The sequence below is a fragment of the Mya arenaria genome, chromosome 6 (genome assembly GCF_026914265.1).
Source record: "Mya arenaria isolate MELC-2E11 chromosome 6, ASM2691426v1".
Classification (NCBI taxonomy): domain Eukaryota; kingdom Metazoa; phylum Mollusca; class Bivalvia; order Myida; family Myidae; genus Mya; species Mya arenaria.
This window is the reverse complement of record NC_069127.1, coordinates 38,185,607-38,199,267: the sequence shown is the minus strand read 5'-3', so window position 1 is coordinate 38,199,267 and position 13,661 is coordinate 38,185,607. Positions and strand designations below refer to the sequence as shown.

At 33.6% G+C, this 13,661-nt stretch overlaps 1 protein-coding gene across 1 annotated transcript in view; it reads right to left on the bottom strand.

Moving 5' to 3' along the window:
- LOC128237771 (titin-like) overlaps positions 1-13,661 on the bottom strand; it is a 52,693-nt gene that overhangs the window by 9,164 nt on the left and 29,868 nt on the right. Inside the window, exons 4-6 of the mRNA XM_052953357.1 lie at positions 4,923-5,087; positions 4,140-4,304; positions 1,643-1,807 (exon numbers count right to left, since the gene is read on the bottom strand). Coding sequence (XP_052809317.1) covers positions 1,643-1,807; positions 4,140-4,304; positions 4,923-5,087 — 495 coding nt within the window. The remainder of the gene's footprint in view (positions 1-1,642; positions 1,808-4,139; positions 4,305-4,922; positions 5,088-13,661) is intronic.

The window sequence follows — 13,661 nt, the reverse complement described above, 5'->3', positions numbered from 1 at the left end:
GTTATACAAAAACCTGAATGCATTAGTACATACTTATAATGGACTTTGATTTATTATTATTGAGGTTAATAATAAACAATATAAACAATATCAACAGTAAAGTAAACAACAATCTAGGTCTTACAAGTTGTATACCTCAACTGTGCATATTCTGTGATTACATAAAAAAGTTATATACCCTTTAACATAGACAGTATGATTTCAGAATTAAAGGTCAAATTTCCGTTGGGATCTTACATTCGTGTATTATTCAACCCGCAAAATCCATGTAAATTAATGTCCCCCAAATATTATTTATTTTACAGTATTCACATTGAGGATATCTTACAAATATTCATTCTTGAAAGGTATTTTACATATTTTGGGTGTTTTTTTTCTTCAAATATTCATTAAAGCAACTGTGCACCAGATGATTAATTTGCAAGAAAAAAAAGAAAATTGTCGGAAACTGACATAAACTTGGTATTAATGTGTACAATGCATTGAAACATACTAACTGAAGTACCACATAGTTTTATTTAAGTTAAGAAGTTATTTCGTATTATTCCATTAAAAAAGATTACTGGGTATGTCTCAACTTGTAGATTTCATTCCTTATGCGTGATTGGCTTAAGTCGATGTTATCATGTGATATTACTGAATCAGGTCTATCGCTTAATTATGTCACACGATTAGAGTAAGCCGTCCTAGCTCAGTGGGTATGACGCTGGACTGCAATTTCAGCGACACGGGTACGAACCCGGTCCCCGACACATTTTGTTTTACATTTCGGTACTTTTTTACAATTATGATATCAAAGCGTAACTCATTCTATTAAATAATTGTCCTGAGATTTGTTTTGGTGCCAATCTGGTGTACAGTCCCTTTAAGGGTATTTATATAGATATTTTGCATATTTTCATTAAGGATATTTAACAAATCTTCATTCAAGGTATTTCACAAATCTTCATTCAGGATATTTTACAAATCTTTATTCAAGGTTTGTTTACAAATCATCTTTCAGAGTGTTTTACAAATCTTCCTTCAGAGTATTGTTAAGGCTACTTTACAAATCGTCCTTCAGGGTATTTTACAAATCTTTCTTCAGGGTATTTTACAAATCTTCCATCAGGGTTTTAACAAATCTTCCTTCAGGGTATTTTTCAAATCTTCCTTCAGGGTATTTTTCTAATATTCATTCCAGGTATTTTACCAATATTAATTCAGGGTAATTTAAAAATCTTCCTTCAGGGTATTTTACAAATCTTTCTTCAGGGTATTTTACAAATCTTCTTTCAGGGTATTTTACAAATGTTCTTTTAAGCTTTTTTATAAATGTCCTTTTAATAGGCTATTTTGCAAATCTTCATTCAGGGTTATTTACATATTCTCAGTCAGGGTATTTTACTTATTTTCATTCACGGTATTTTTCAGTCAGGATATTTAACATATTCTCAGTACGGAAATTTTAACACTTCACAATTGGAATATTTAATATTGGAATAATCCATTGCCTTTTTCACCTCCTGCCCAATAAACATGAATCTGTGAAGCAATACAACAGAGGTAATGAGCACAAACCTATATTCTCCTTTAAGAATATTAATGGTAAAAGGTAACACTAACATAAATAGAATATCAATCTGTTATTTAAACTGCTTACGTGGACTGCACACATTCGTGACAGACTGGTAATATTGATACAAACAAGAACACGATCCAGCACCCTCGCCACTGGACCCTGTACATTGTGTGTTTGTGGCACTACAGGGGTTGCCACTTGAGCCACTGCTAGGTTTTGTACATGAGGCCCCTATGGAGGTGCCAACTGAAAAGATTATGAACAGAACAGTAGTATTACAAAGGATTTTTAAACAAAAAAGTTGCCATTAAATACAAACATTTATAAAACAAAGTCAAAATATGAGCTTTTGGGAAGTTTTATAACTTAACTGTTGCATGTTGTGTATTAAATGGCAATGATTGTAAGATATATAAACCTAATATGAAATTCATTTCACAAATTATCATCTAAGAATAGAAAAATGGCTTCTGTACGTTATTTTACTTTTATACAACCTTTCAATTAATCGAAAAATATTGGCGCAGAAGATTTGTACCACTTACTGGAAATGACGTGGGCGGAGGATAAAACGTTTCCGATTTCTGCTTTTTTAATTATTGCTGAACATTACAGAAAATCATTCATATGCGCTTTATTTCTGGTCAAATTTGGTAAGTATTTTGCTTTTTTTTTGGTATTATATTTTCTGATAATAAACCATGTCCTCAAATAAAATGAATACTGTATTTTATCAGAAATCCTGTAATCGTTGTGGGGTTTGTATTTTCTCGACTATTTCTTTTCGGTTGGATTTTATCGAGATAAACTGAATAATTTCAAGTAAGGCAGTGTTTTTATCCATTTGATAAATATAATAACACATTTGTTATATCTGTCATACATTCACTTACGTAATCCTTCTTTACAGCCATTCTACTAGCCTGTACTACCGCCAGTACAATGCATAACACAGCGCTGCAGGATGGAATGTGGCAAAATTTATTGTCACACTAAATACATTAAATAACGCACCGGTTATGTTACCAAGATTTTGCATTAAATTGAGAACCATGACAGATGCATGTATATTAGAAAGGGCACTTTTTCAATTCAGTTATTCCAGCAAATAAGTTATTTAAATAAAAAAAAATGTTGAATAGCTAATTAAAACTTCTTGTGTTCTTGTTTAAGAAGGTTTGATCTGTGTGTGCTGTATGAAATTCACTGAAGTTTAATGTACTTGAATCATTTTACGGCAATCCTTATGTGTGGTTATTGTTTTACTGAATTATATGTTCTTTATCTGTTTCTTAGAAATTCGTTTTGTACTAATTTCTCTGAAATCTGTATGTTTCATTATTATTTTTCTGTCAGTGCTCATAACTGCTCATTTACTTTTCTTCTTTTCAAGTTATAAATCTACGATCCTTGTTTTGGATATATTAAATTATGTATTTGTGTCACGCTCTGGTTTTTGGTACTTATTTAATCATTTTCCCTTTAGTCCTAATCATATTGTTTTTCATTTTCTTTTTTCTTTCAACTTGTGATAACATACATGTACATGCACATGAACTGTTAATCACTATATGCAATGAAATTGTTTGCTATTTCCTGCTTTGCAATAAACTCATTTTCTTTCCTTTTTACCCTTTAGTTTAGTTCTTGCTAAATATCAACAGAATTATCGTTTAAAAACATCCATACAGTACTGCTGAAGTTCTTTAATTTTAATTAAGTATACCGGTTCCACATAATAAATATGACCAAAAAAGTGGGTAACTCTAGCATAAAAAATAGCAAAAATATTCTCCTCTTGAGCTAGTCTCTTATTGAAGAACATCAAACTAATGAGGTACTGATTACACTCTCAAACACAGGTCAAGACTTCCATATGAAACTTTGAACAAATGTTGCCAGAAACATATGATGGTGTCATACATGTGAGTATAAACACTTTACATCGCATATTAAATTGAAGTCTAAAATGTATTGACTTCAAATTTCTTAGACATATAGATCATATTGTGAGAGAAGTGAAGTCTGTCTCATAATGGCCTACTTGTATAGGAAATCACAAAAATATGACGTGACAAACCGCTTATTTGCTTTAAAGCGCGGCTATTTTGGTTAATTAATACAAAAAAGTTGTCTTTATGAAAAAAATAAATCTAAAAGAAATCAAATCTGTTCAGTACATTATATCACATTCCACTGTTAAAAATTCGACATAAATTATGCATGAAATTTGACCAGAGCAGGAGATTAAACCAAACAGATTTGTCTCTATATAAAAAGAGGAAAACCCAGTAACAATAAAAACAAAACTGACACATTGAGAAAATTGAGATTCAATAAATTAAAAGCCAATTTTGAACTAACTTCATCTTTTATTCATAGGTCTTAAATAAATATATGGGCCCAGGAGGTTAAGGCTAAGATGATAGGCAAAGTTACTGAATGATTTTCAATTTGAAGAATGAAAATGATCTTAGTCCAAATGTCAGAAATATCTTATGGTAAAACAAAATTTATACATTCATCAAATTAACATTAAATTTGAATTGTAGATCCTAGTGATAAGTAAAGTCCATACTTGTACTGCACACGTTTGTAGCCGACGGGTAATATCCACTCAAGCAAGAACACGTTCCAGCACCCTCGCCACTGGTCCCTGTACATTGTGAGGCAGGGGCACTACAGGGGGAGCCAATTGAGCCACTGCTAGGTTTTGTACATGAAACCCCTATGGAGGTGCCAACTGAAAGGATGAAAAACAAAATCCACTGTAAGCATAATATAAATGGTCTTGGAGGGGTTAAAATCCACAACAAACACATAAGCAGTTTTACTCTGAACCAATGGAAACCTCTCTCAAGATTGGAATATATCTAAACCACTGAAGGTGTTTTTGTTCAATGGGAATGGTCAGTCTTGAGAGATGGCAGTTAAGGTGCTTTTTTCAATAATAAGCGAATTTGAAGAAAATCAATGCGCAAAAGGTAACAAAAAATGTTAATACTTAAAATTGTAGATCACATTGTTAAGTAAACCTCATACTTTTACTGCACATGATTGTGGCAACTGAAAATATGATTAACAGAATCAGCAGTATTCTTAACTGAAAACATAAATGAAATTGTTGAGGTAAGAATCCACACAAAAATAGCAGTTTTACTCTGAACCAATGGAAACCACTATCAATATTGGAATAGCTCTTATCCAATGAAAGTGTTTTTGTTCATTGGGAATGGTCAATCTTGAGAGATGGCAGTTTCAGTGCTTCATTTCAACAATATTTCTTTTTTTCAAGAAAATCAGTGCAAAAAAGTAACATTTAATATAAATTGTTGATTCAATTTATAAAAAAGGTTCATACTTTGACTGCACACATTTGTGGCCGACGGGTAATATCCACTCAAGCAAGAACACGTTCCAAGACCCTCGCCACTCGACCCTGTACATATGGAGTTTTGGGAACTACAGGGGTTGCCACTTGAGCCGCTCCTAGGCACTGTACATGATCCCCATATGGAGGTGCCAACTGAAAAGATTATGAACAGAGACAATGGTATGAAAAAACAACGTATGCTTCCCTGTGATGGATGCTGAAATGTGGACAGAATAAATGAAGCTTAGCATAGAGTGGAAATTGTCTTAAAATTGTGCATAAAAAGACTCTGAATACTTCACCCTATGGCCATTACACAGTAAAAAGGCGAAATTCGCTCGAGGACACAAGGGTCTGAGCTAAAACCTCGAAGGAACCGATGTTTCGAATGACCCAAGTTTTAATTTCCCAGTCTGTTATGATTTGTCTTTCAGTGTACTTTTAGTTTGAAGTCGTCAAACCGAATGTTTACTTCGACACCGATTATGTATTGCGTTGTGGATTTCGCTCATATGTACAAAGGCTGTCGTATATTAAGGGTAAAAATTAAATGAACAAGACCCGTCGTAAGAGCGCTCGACTACGCCGCTTTGACTTAGAAGTGAATACAATAACGATGAAATATTACCAAGTTTGGTCTCTTTATGTCAAACCTAGCTAAAATTATTCGATACATAAGGTGACTTTGATGCTGACCTCCTACCAGCCCGGCCGAACAATGACGCAAGTCATTCAAATAACTTGAATTCCCATTATGAAAATGTGGTTAAGAATATACATATATGCCTTTCAAAAGAAATTAGAAAATAAAATAAAAATAAAAATCAAGGGCCATAATTTGTATTTAGGGTTAAAATGGAGTTATGTTTCTTGTTGTAAGATGGTCGTAAATAATTTGGAATTTTATTAAGTGCATTGAATGAATAGTATAGAAGTTATTTTATTAATATCCCAACTTGCCCTTAACTTTTACTTGCCTAAAATTTTAACCTAAGTCAATCAGGGGCCATAACTTGAATTAAGGATATGAAGTTATGTAACCTCATTGGGTGATGGTCCTGAACAATTGTGTTAAGTATTAAGTCAATTGAAGTTATTAATAAATATCCCAACCTGCCCTAAAACTTTAACCTAAGTTCCACAGTCAATCAGTGGCAATAATTTGTATAAAAGATAATATGGAGTTATCTAACCTCATTATGTGGTGGCTTTGAACAACTGTGTGAAGTATGAAGCCAATTGAATGAATGGTATTGGACTTATAAGTGAAAATCCCAACTTGCCCTAAAACTTTAACTTAAGTCAATCAGGGGCCATAACTTGTATTAAGGATAATTTGGAGTTATGTACCCTCATTGTGTGATGGTCATGAACAACTGTGTGAAGTATTAAGTCAATTGAACAAAGGGTATAGAAGTTATTCATAAATATCCCAACCTGCCCTAAAACTTTAACCTAAGTTCCATGGTCAATCAGGGGCCATAATCTGTGTTAAGAATAATATGGGGTTATCTAACCTCATCATGTGATGGCCCTGAACAACTGTGTGAAGTATTAAGTCAATTGAATGAAGGGTATTGGACTTATAGGTGAAAATCCCAACTTGCCCTAAAACTTTAACCGGACGCCGAAGCCGACGCTGGGGTGAGTATTATAGTCCACCTATTCTTCAAATAGTCGAGCTAAAATTCAATAAGATCTCACCAAATTATTGTTTCGTTCCTCGGATTTCTGTCAAAACAAATTGGAGCCAGCAAGCGGAAAATAATAAAAAAAATATATATAATTTTGTCAGTTTTCATTTAACCTGGTTCGAGCAAAGAGTGAAACATATTTTTTTCCTTATGAATATAAATAAGAACAAGAGCGGTCACAGACAGCTATATCCCCCTCATGGGGACATTTTTTTGTAACGAAAGCCAATCAATGATAAGGGTAGTTTCTCAGGAACATAAGAAATGCGTAAAATTAAGAAAGGGCAATACCTCTTTCAAAAAAGGTCAGATTGCAAAAGCCTGACAATATGCGCTGTGTCACTATATAGTCATAAATGTAAGGAGTTGCAAAGAAATCAATTTTAAATGTAAAATAAAGAAAGGGCAATAACTCTTCAAAAATGGTCGAATCGCGATAATATGCGCTGTGTCAATATATAGTCATCAATCTGTGAAAGTTTGGTAGAAATTGCATGAAAAATGTAAGAGGAGTTGTGAAGATGACCATTTCAAATATAAAAAAGGACAATAACTCTTTTAAAAATGGCCGAATCGCGAAAGCCCGACAATATGCGCTGTTTCACTATATAGTCTTCAATCAGTGAAAGTTTGGTAGAAATCGCATGAAAAACGTAAGAGGATTTGCGAAGAAACCAATTCTAAATGTAAAATAAAGAAAGGGCAATAACTCTTTCAAAAATGGTCGAATCGCGATAATATGCGCTGTGTCACTATATAGTCATCAATCTGTGAAAGTTTGGTAGAAATTGCATGAAAAATGTAAGAGGAGTTGTGAAGATGACAATTTCAAATGTAAAAAAGGGCAATAACTCTTTTAAAAATGGCTGAATCGCGAAAACCCGACAATATGCGCTGTTTCACTATATAGTCTTCAATCTGTGAAAGTTTGGTAGAAATCGCATGAAAAATGTAAGAGGATTTGCGAAGAAACCAATTTTAAATGTAAAATAAGCAAAGGGCTATAACTCTTTAAAAATGGTTGAATCAGGAAAGCCCGTCAATATTGGCTGCTTCACTATATGATCATCAATCTGTTAAAGTTTGGTAGAAATCGCATGGAAAACGTAAGAGGAGTTGCGAAGAAACCAATTTTAAATGTAAAATAAGCAAAGGGCAATTACTCTTTCAAAAATAGTTAAATCTGGAAAGCCCGACAATATGCGCTGCTTCACTTTATGACCATCACTCTGTGAAAGTTTGGTAGAAATCATATGAAAACCGTAAGAGGAGTTGCGAGGAAACCAACTTAAATGTAAAATAAGCAAAGGGCAATAACTCTTTCAATATGGTCGAATCGGGAAAGCCCGACAATATGCGCCTTAAAATTGCCCTTAAAGCCATTTAAATGCAATCTTGAACTGAACCTCTAATGGACATTTGGAAAATGTCGGAATACATACTATTAATTTTATCAGCCGTGTTTAGTACAATCATGGATAAATCAAATCTTTAATATAATTAAAACCTATTTTAATATGGCGATCATTCATAATAAAGAATAACCCTGCTTTTAGTAAAAAGTTTGAAAGGACTATACATCTACCTTAATCACTTTAACACCTTTTGCAACTGTATATAGGCAATAACTTTGATTTTGGATTTGCAAAAAATGATTTTTGTACACAGGCATCATCAAACATTAGATTCCATTTACATTTAAATTTCTAGACAAAAGTTTTGTTTTAATCACAGGAAATGCAATGGCATGTGCTTATCAAAACAAAAAGAACAAGGGTATGTTCAGAGTACTTTTATGGTAATTTAGATAATTTTAAGCACCAGCAACATATTTTTTTATACTATAATGATATTTTTTATAAGATATTTCAATAAATTACAAATCTGTACAACCATGTTGTGTTTGTTTTTGCAATTATTTTTTAAGATAGACACATAAACATTCTTCAAAAGCGATAAATATGTCATTTAAGTTTGCACAGCAAACAAAGAGTTCATGGCATTAATTATATGCTGATTCTCATCAAAATGTATAATATAAGTACAGTTGCATCTTTAAATTGTATTTCTCATCAATTTCTGATGCGTCATTAGGTTTGATGAGATCTCTTTGCCACCTTGAAGTCAGGGGACTTTCAAAGTCCCTTGAAGAAAGGGCTATTGCCAATTTCTGAGAAAAAGTCTGTTTAAAAATTAAAGTTAAAATCAAGTTCTCTTTGACAAATGGACTGGAGATGTGCCATGTGATTCTTCCTATAGAAATCAATGATTTCCATGTATATTCAGCAACAAGATAAGATTGAACCATAAAACACGATGACTATAGAGTCTAACATTAAAATGATAGTAACCCTTCAAATCTTGGAAAAATGTTGTGAATTAAAACAGAAATGGTTCAATTCCTGTATCATCATTAACAGCATTCATTAAAGCCTAATAAAAGATCTGTGACTTAAAATTTTGACCTTTTATACTGCAGTGTTCTGCAAAGGATTGAAAAAGATGGGGCCGATTGCCAAGCAGTCATGAAAATTAGGGGCCATTTTCAAAAGTGAAGGGCCATTACCTTTGCCAGGGGAAAAATGAAAACTTGTAAATGAAAGTGTTTTATTTACCCATTATATACATGGTGTAACATCCACATGACATCGGTATTCTCAAATATTGGACAGAACCATTTAACATTTAGAACAAAACTATAAACATGGCACAAATGAGACACAATGTTATATGTTAATAAACAGTTTCACATGTCAATGTGTTGTTATGTTTATAACCCTCCACACCCAGGAACATTTTCCTATGTTTTGCATTCCTCCAATGCACCAAGGCCTCATTGAAATTGAATTTGTTTATATCTCCCCCTCTAATTTGATGACAAGCAGGTCATCCACAACCTCTGGTGATAGCCTTTTCCTCTGTGAGTCTTATTTGCTTTATGTTTCTTCGCTTCAGGAACCGTGAAGAAATCAGTCATAGTTCGAGTTGTTTTCTTTTTCTACTAGTCATGAAAACTGTTTCTTTACCTCAAGGTCATGGTGACCTTGACCTTTGACCTACTGATCTCAAAATCAATAGGAGTCATATACTAGTCATGACCAACTAGCATACCAAGCATGAATTTCCTGGGTACAAGCGTAGTTTTTTAGCAGAAACCATTTTTAAGCTTAAGGTCACCGCCAACATTTCTTTTACCTGAAGGTAACGTTGACCTTTGACATTTTGATCTCAAAATTTATTTATTGAGCGGAAACAAAGTGTGACGTACAGACTTACTGAGTGACTGACATACTGATCACAAAATCAATAAGGGTCATCAGCTAGTCATGACCAACTTGCATACCAAGTATGAAGTTCCTGGGTGCAAACATTCTTTAGTTATTAAGCGGAAACAAAGTGTGACGTACAGACAGACTGATGGACAGGACAAAAACAATATGTCTCCCCATTAAATAGGGAGTAATAATTAGTATTTAGGAAACTCGTGACCCCCGGGGCAGGACCAGTTTTGACCCCAGGGGCATAATTTGAACAATCATGGAAGTGGACCACTAAATTATGCCTTATTCAAAACAGCAAGGGTCTACATAGCTGTTTCAAGCTATTTCAAGCTGTTTCATGCAACGTATACGGGATGGATATACGGACCCCGTACATGCAACGTATACGGGATGGATATACGGACCCCGTACATACAACGTATACGGGATGGATATACGGACCCCGTACACGCAACGTGTACGGTTGGATATACGGACCCCGTACATGCAACGTGTACGAGATGAATATACGGACCCCGTACACGCAACGTGTACGGGATGGATATAGGACTCCGTACACGCACCGTGTACGGGATGGATATACGGACCCGTACACGGAACATGTACGGGATGAATATACGGAGCCCGTACACGCAACGTGTACGGGATGGATATACGGACCCCGTACACGCAACGTGTACGGGATGAATATACGGACCCCGTACACGCAACGTGTACGGGATGGATATAGGACTCCGTACACGCAACGTGTACGGGATGGATATACGGACCCGTACACGCAACATGTACGGGATTGGAATACGGACCCCGTACACGGATGCATGTACGGACCTTATACGGGATGGACAAAGAAAGGGTTTGACCGTGTTAGACACGAATGATAAGAAATAACAAATACATGCTGTTTTTTATAAAACATTATTTATAGACATAGGAAAAAATACTATTTATATACATTCATAAGATTTAAAAATATCATGTTTGAGTAATCAATATTTAATGTCATTCTAGATCTGCCTTAACATATTCATTTCATTGTGGCATTTGCTCAAACAAAATGTTGTATGATTAAAATTCCACTGCCTTGTCAAACAACAATTTATACAGGCTGTTAAAACAAACGTCCAGAAAACATAACACAACTAATATGAGTTCCATTCCGCGAATTCTTGGCTTCAGGCATTAGGTCAGATTGCGCACGGACATCAGGTCACTGAAAAAAGAAATTATACAGACACAACAAGCTTGTGGCATACAGACATTTGAAATGCAGATTTGATATAATACAGCAATATGGCAAATGCATCACCATGAAGTAAAACCCCGTGATAGAAAAACCATTAGAAAATGTGACACAACCTATATATGTCTAAATCTAGACTTGTTAAAAATGCACTCTCAAAGCATTAAAAACTGTAATCTTTGGCAGTTTTTTAGCAATTGACTGTGATCTTTGTGCTTGAATTGAAAGAATTTATACAAAAGTTAGCTAAATCTGAGACAAAATATTTTATGTCAAACGGTCAATCTGAGAGAGTGCAGCTCTAAAAAATTCAACCAGTCCATTCCCAGATGTGATGATAATACATAAACATAAATCTGTGTTGTACATGATATTTCTATGAAAAATTGTCAATGTATGCTAACTAATAATTAACCAAAGTAAATTCAATACATAGCTTGTATTAATTTATAAAGGCATACATATTTATTATTTTGTTTCCCCTCAAAATTGTACCAGCGAGCCAAACATTGTCTAATGTCAAACCTTTTAGATTGCCATCTTTATTCTGATGTGCATTTATTCTAATTAAAAGATATTTTAAGCTCACAATGCTGTTCCTTCATTAAAATACCAAACCCACATTTCATCAGAATTAAAGTTTATCCGGTTGTTCAATGGTTCACGTTCGAATTATAAATACCTATGCACGGATCACAGACATAATAACTAACTAATAATCGGTGTCCCATCAAAAATAAATTATATCTTATAATATGCTAGCTCGTAGTCTTACCTCATTATTGTTGGGCATTCTTCCTTGTTGCTATTTGGCTCATGTAATGACACAGATGATATCGATTCTCGCGCTTTCTGCATCCCGCTGTTACGATTGGCTATTGATTATACGCTCTTGATTGGTTTAATGACCAGCAGCTAAATATTGGCTGAAACTTACGCATTTCTTGAAAATTTAAACTAAATATTAAAATTGTTTTATTTACTATTATTATTATTATTATTATTATTATTATTATTATTATTATTATATCAGCGTAAATTGAAATTATTATAGTCGCATAAATGTGCATAGCAAAAAAGAAAAATTGATGTTGTATTGCTAAAAGCTTGATTTTGTTCTTGATTTTAATAAGTATTCAGTCTAATTTCTTCAAAATCAGATGCCTCTTACTTTATTTATGGCATCAGAGCGGATTTTATCAGCATTCTTCAAGTCAGTTGTCACAATTGTTTAAATACAATAATTTGTGAGATAAGGAAGCTGGCTATTTATAGATGTATTTATTTTTCATATGTATTTATTTTTCATTATTTCTATTTATATTTTATTCGGTTATTAAATTTCCCGCAGTCTGTCGAATTAATTAATAAGATTTAGAATTTGTGTGTTTTAGTTGTATTTCGTATAGTTTTATGACCCACTGGCCATGTGATTTTTCAAAGCAAATGATCATGTGACTAATTGACATAACGCGCGCTGTAAGTCAAACTAGCCGGCCAATACCCGACCGACCAATCAGCGTCCAAATAAGGCGTGGCTTATCAGTCGCCCTTTGTAATCCGCCATGACCTCCGACAATCTGCACTTCAGTAGTATAATCCTCTTTTTTTCTAAATATTTATTACAAATGAGTTCTTTATGATTGAGAGAAAGATTAAACAAATAACGAGAGCCAAAACACTGACATTAACACAATAACATTGATTTGGACTTCCTCTGCATTTATTTTACATACATAATAATTAATGAGTATTAAAACTGCACTCTCACAGATTGACCGTTTTGACTACTTTTTTGTCTTGGAATGAGCCAATGTTGCGTAATATTCTGGAATTCAATGATATAAGACTGCTGACAAATGATCAGATCACAATTGTTCATATTTAGGTTTGAAAATTGATGTTTTATGGCTAAAAGCGTTACAATAATACTAACGTTTAAAAAAAATAAAATATTTCGGCAGTTTTAAAACAGTTGAGATCTGTTATAATGTGAGGTGTCTTATATGACTGAAATGAAGGCAATGATGCCAAATTCATCAGATGAGACCAAACTTAAAAAAATGTTAAAATTGTCAATCTTTAAAGAGCATCTTTATTTCAACTCCCTCATACTCCCTCATACCAATGGGAGGATTAGGGTAAGCGGCTTTATTGAAAAGGAAGTTCATAATAGGAATCAAACTATGAAGAAAGTAAGCTAACAATTTGTATGGAAGGGATTATCCGCCAGTTAATTCATGCTGCTTTAAGATGCCTTCACTTTATTGCTTAGTGTTAACCTCTAAACGGCAAATGACATGTGTCATGTTCTTACATTTAAATAACTAAATAACTAAATTGTGTACAAAACTACAACTTAACTATAAATACTAAATAACTAATAGTTTTATATACTGTAATAAGACCATTGAAATCTAAATTTATATTCATCACTAGCAGTATGCATTTGTCAATAAGCATATAGACGATAGACAAATGCATCTAGACGAACGCAACTTGACGAATG